General features: G+C 41.2%; 1 protein-coding gene across 1 annotated transcript; it reads left to right on the forward strand.

The window, feature by feature from the left end:
• Window positions 1–1,223: 1,223 nt before the first annotated feature.
• On the forward strand, window positions 1,224–1,800 carry SLN (sarcolipin). Its single transcript, XM_016207440.2, has one exon. The coding sequence runs from the start codon at window positions 1,269–1,271 to the stop codon at window positions 1,362–1,364; it is 96 nt and encodes a 31-aa protein (XP_016062926.1). The 5' UTR covers window positions 1,224–1,268; the 3' UTR covers window positions 1,365–1,800.
• The last annotated feature ends 3,608 nt before the right edge of the window (window positions 1,801–5,408 follow it).

Consider the following 5,408-nt stretch of genomic DNA (forward strand, 5'->3'; position numbering starts at 1 on the left):
GCTCTCTGAAGTGTTTACAATCTAGGCACATCCCAGACCTGACTAAAAATAGCTGGCACAAGCCCTTGTTGAAACAGAAGTAGCCATGAGGTTAACACTTGCTCTTGGATTGAGTGCCTGTTGTGTGAGGGACTTTGGGTTGACTCCGACAGGCTCTGTGCCCAATGCAGTGCTTATAAAAGGCCAAGCAGATGTTGAAACTATCTCGTGCTTTCGACAAGGTTGGATAAAGCCCTGTAGCAGCCTGAAACCTGCAAAATTAAGGTATCTTACTTCTATGTGTAATTCAAAGAGAGGACAACACTAAAACAACCTTTTTTTCTGTTTTGGTGATTGGGCTGGCTGGCACTCTAAGTTAGCAAAGCAAGCACACACCTGTATACTCACAAACACAGAAATTGAAGAGAGAAAATGTAATATTTTTTTATTTCATCAAAAGTATCAATGCAATTATTATAGGGGAAAAATTCAGGACTATATTGGTCTTTCTGGCATCAGGCAGAAAAGGCAATCTGTCTGTATTAGTCAGGATTCTTTAGAGCAACAGAACCAATAGGATAGGGTGTCCCCCAAAAATGTATACACACACTTTGAATAATTATAAAGGCAGTGTTTATTAAAATATATTTCATTTTCAAAATTGAGCTATCAGCTGTTAAAGTGTGTATACATTTTTGGGGGGACACCCTGTATGTATAAAATTGGCTCAAGTGATTGTGGAGATTGGCAAGTCCAAAATTTGCAGGGTAGGCCGGCAGGCTGGGGACCCAAGGAAGAGTTTTGGTTATAGTCCAAAGATATAGTCTAGAGGCTAGAAGTCTGAGATCAAGGTATTGAAGAGTTGATTTCTTCTGAGGCCTTTGTCCTTGGCTTGCAGATGACTGTCTTCTCCCTGAGTTCACACGGTTTTCCTTCTGTGTATGTCTATGTCCTAATCTCCTCTTCTGACAAGGACATCTGTCATATTGGATTAGGGCCTATCTTAACGACTTCATTTTAACTTAATTACCTCTTGAAAGACCCCATCTCCAAATACAGTCATCTTCTGAGATATTGGGGGTTAGGGTTTCAACATATGAATTTTGAGGGGACACAGTTCAGGCCATCACACTGCCCTCTTCCACAGTGCTGGTTTCCTTTGAGGAAGGAATGATCACTGATCTTCCATTGTTTTCTTTGTCACTTTCTGTTAGGAGGTGAGGACAAGCAGAAGGTCTTTTGCGTGTCCACAGAAGTCTGCCTTGGGTTCTCACTGAGCCGCTCCGAGAATGGATCTATCCCCCCGGGACCTGTGTCTCAACTTCACCATTGTCCTGGTCACGGTTCTCCTCATGTGGCTCCTCGTGAGGTCCTATCAGTCCTGAGGCGGCATGCCACTGTCCCGCTCTCCGGGGATTGACTGCAACGCTCCAGAGCTGCCTGCTGTATGTCCTGAGGTCCCACTGTGTAATGGGATGCCTGTCTTGGCACCCGAAGGCGCTTCTGACCTGCACACACCATATCTGAGGTGCCTCCCGTGTTAGGATCAATTGTGTGTTCTCTAGAGATGCTGCTCTCAAGGGCTGCCAAGTGTCTGCCAGTGAATGTTAGATTTATTACCCAACTCTTACCGCAAATGTGTTAGATAAGCCACGAGGTTAACATGAAACTGCATTCATGATGACATAGATTTGTAAAAAGCCCCTAACCTGTCTCACCGCACGTCCCTTCAACCCGCACTGTCTGCAACCAAACTTTAAATCATCCCGCCGGAAGAAAGAAATGTTGGAGACAGGCTCTGTCAGCCCCGGCCGCAGCTATCATGTGAATAAAGTTAAGTCAACCACAAAAACGGCTTTCAGAATCTGTTTTAGCTTCTATTTGGGATGCTGCGCTTGACCCTTGGCTGGGATTGAAGCGACACATGTTATAGTATTTCTAGCATTTGAGCTAAGCCAAGTTACTCCAACTGTGGAGGATTTGAAACCAAGTCAATTAAGAGTCACATTTCAGCTAATTCCATCGGCTCAGGGCTCCTCGAACTTTTTTTCTAAACTAGTCCCAAGGGCAGGCGGAGAACAAATCCATTGCTCTAGGAGGCCGGGGGCAGAGGCTGAAGTGTCCTAAAAGCACGACATTTCTTTGAAGTCTTGTGTGTTATCCTTAAAATTCACAAGAAATCAATATTCTATCCTATAATATCCCCATGTTTGTTTTAATATAAATATTTAAAATTATTTACCCCTGAGTAAAAGTAGCATATGAGTCATGTTCCACGTTTGATGGTTCCAGTTTGGTTATCTTAGTCATTAATAAACTACAGTTATAACAAGGGAGAAGACAGAAAATACAAATTTATACAAATGTTTATGAAAGGGACATGTGAAATAGGCATTCCTTAAACACGTTGCTAGGACACTCCACACAGACAGGCCAAATCCATTCCCTGTGCCAATTCTGAGGTGACCATGGAGAAAGGGGATGCTGTTAAACGTCACCTGTCATTGCACCCCTCATGAAGGTATTCCTATCACTGCGGCGTAGCCTACCTGGCATTGTGCTTCTCAACCCTGGCTGCACAGTTTGTGCGCTCAGGGGTGATTTTTCAAAATATTTATGCTCGGTGCCACTCAGACCAATTAAATAAAAACTAAGGGGGGAGAGTCCAACATCTGCATTTTTCTGAAGCTCTCCAGATGGCCCAGGTGAGTGGCCCGCTGGTTGGGCATTGTCCCATACACCAAAAAGGTTGTAGGTTCCTGGTCAGGGTACATTCCTGGGTTGTGGGTGTGATCCCCAGTAGGGGCGTGTGCAGGAGGCAGCCGATTGATGTTTCTCTCACGCATTGATATCTCTTTCACTTTCTCTCTCTAAAGTCAATCATATATATCAACATATCTATATAATTGGATATCTATATAATTGGATATATACATACACATATACACATATATACATATGTCCATATATATATACACATACATACATATATATATATCTCCATATCCCTGGCCAGTATGGCTCAGTTGGTTGGGCATCATCTCATGCACAGAAAGGTTGCTGGTTCGATTCCCAGTCAGGGCACATGCCTGGGTTTTGGGCTCGATCCCTGGTAGGGGGTGTGCAGGAAGCAGCATATAGATGTTTTGCCCCCATGTCGAAGTTTCTCTCTCTTTCTCCCTCTCCCTTCCTCTCTCTCTAAAAATCAATTAAAAAATATTAATACCTATCTATCATCTATCTATCATCTATCTATCTATCTATCTATCTATCTATCTATCTATCTATCTATCTATCTATCTATCTATATCTATCTATCTATCTATCATCATCTATCTATCATCTATCTATCTATCTATCTATCTATCTATCTATCTATCTATCTATCTATCTATCTATCTATCTATCTATCATCTATCTATCATCTATCTATCATCTATCAATCTATTATCTATCTATCTATCTATCTATCTATCTATCTATCTATCTATCTATCTATCTATCTATCATCTATCTATCTATCATCTATCTATCATCTATCTATCTATCTATCTATCTATCTATCTATCTATCTATCTATCTATCTATCTATCTATATCTATCTATCATCTATCTATCTATCTATCTATCTATCTATCTATCTATCTATCATCTATCTATCTATCATCTATCTGTCTGTCTGTCTGTCTGTCTGTCTGTCTGTCTATCTATCTATCTATCTATCTATCATCTATCTATCTATCTATCTATCTATCTATCTATCTATCTATCTATCTATCTATCTATCATCTATCTATCTATCTAATCTATTCTCAGGTGAGGATTAAAAAAGACACAAAAGTCTCCTAGATTTTTGTATTGTGTAGTCAGAGTTGAGAGTCACTGATACCTGCCAGTACTTCTCAACTTTGATGTGATTACGAATCACTAGGAGGCCTCTTTTAAGTGAAGATTCTAATTCAATTCTGATTCTGATTCAGTCTGGACTGGGGCCCTGAGATTCTGCATTTTATTTTTATTTACTTATTATTATTATTATTTTATCCTCACCTGAGGATATATTTTTTCCATTGCTTTTCAGAGAGAGTGGAAGGGAGAAAGAGAGAGAAACATCGATGTGAGGGAGACACATCAATTGGTTGCCTCCCGCATGCACCCCTACTCAGGGCCAGGGGATCAAGCCTGCAACCAAGGTACATGCCCTTGGCCGGAATTGAACCTGGGACCCTTCAGTCCGTGAGCCAATGCTCTAACCACTCAGCCCAATCAGCTAGGGCATGAGATTCTGTGTTTTAAACAAGCTCCTACACGATGCCAGTGGAATGGTCCATGGTCTACACATGGATTATTAGCACATTAGAACCACCTGGAATTCTTAGAAACCCAAGCTGGAGCCCTAGTCCCACGAGTTTCTAATTGAATTGATGTGGGGGTGAATATGAGCATTATTCTTTTTTGGAAGGACTCCAAGTGAGTCTAATGTGTAGTTAGAATTAAGAACCCTGATATAGTTAAGGGAAAAAGGGTTGTTATTTTGAGGGGTTTCCAGCCAAAGTTGGGAAATGGCAGTGTATGGTCTTTAGCGCCCTGTTCCTAGTTTCAGAGTCAGACTACACACATGGATGTGCTATTGTTAATGATTTAGTGTGCAGCACACCTACTCATAGGCATGTGGCTCTAGGACTCATGGCAGATGGTTACTTTTAAGTGCAGTCTTTTCATTACTCAGAAAACAAAGCAAACAGACAACAACCCTCAGAGAATCTACCGATGTTGGAGAAAATATGTGTATAATGGTAGGGAAGGGAATGAACAAAACAAGCAATGTTCCTTTCACCTATGTTTGAGTCCTGGTGCCAATATTTATAACAGTTATCATTTATTGAATATACGGCATATGAAGCCCTGTACTGGGTGCTTTCCGTAAGTTGTGCCATTTAGCAGATATGAGAACTGAGGATCATAGGCCTCACCTACATAATCAGATGTAGTGGTGAAGCCAGGATAGCAAAAGTATCATCTTAATCTCCGTGGGGGACTGCAGACCATTTGATTATACGTTTTTACCCTCACATTCTTCAACATTCTAAAATAGCCGAATTAAAGGTAACAGTTGTAATTCTCTGTGTAATTTCTCTTTGCTTGTCAGTCCCCACCTCCTTTCTCTTCCTAGTTTCCTTTGATGAGACGTACTGATAGGACCCTTTTACAGACTACATTTTGAGTCACCTTTTCAGGTAGGACATCCATTAACCATCTCAGTTGTGTGGTTAGCAATGCTGCCTAATTTCTTCCACATTCAGGAGTGCTAGTCATTATGGCTAAATTCCAGTCCGACCTATAAATCTCCTTTTATGTATAACCTTCCCTGGGACCTCAGGCAAAGGTCAGAGAACATGACAAACTCAGACTTCAAGATTCTGACTGCA

This window comes from Miniopterus natalensis, chromosome 11 (assembly GCF_054644295.1).
Source record: "Miniopterus natalensis isolate mMinNat1 chromosome 11, mMinNat1.hap1, whole genome shotgun sequence".
NCBI lineage: Eukaryota > Metazoa > Chordata > Mammalia > Chiroptera > Miniopteridae > Miniopterus > Miniopterus natalensis.

Excerpts from the sequence above, each read along its gene's own strand:
- SLN (XM_016207440.2), top strand. The coding sequence starts at position 1,269 with ATGGATCTATCCCCCCGGGACCTGTGTCTCAACTTCACCATTGTCCTG.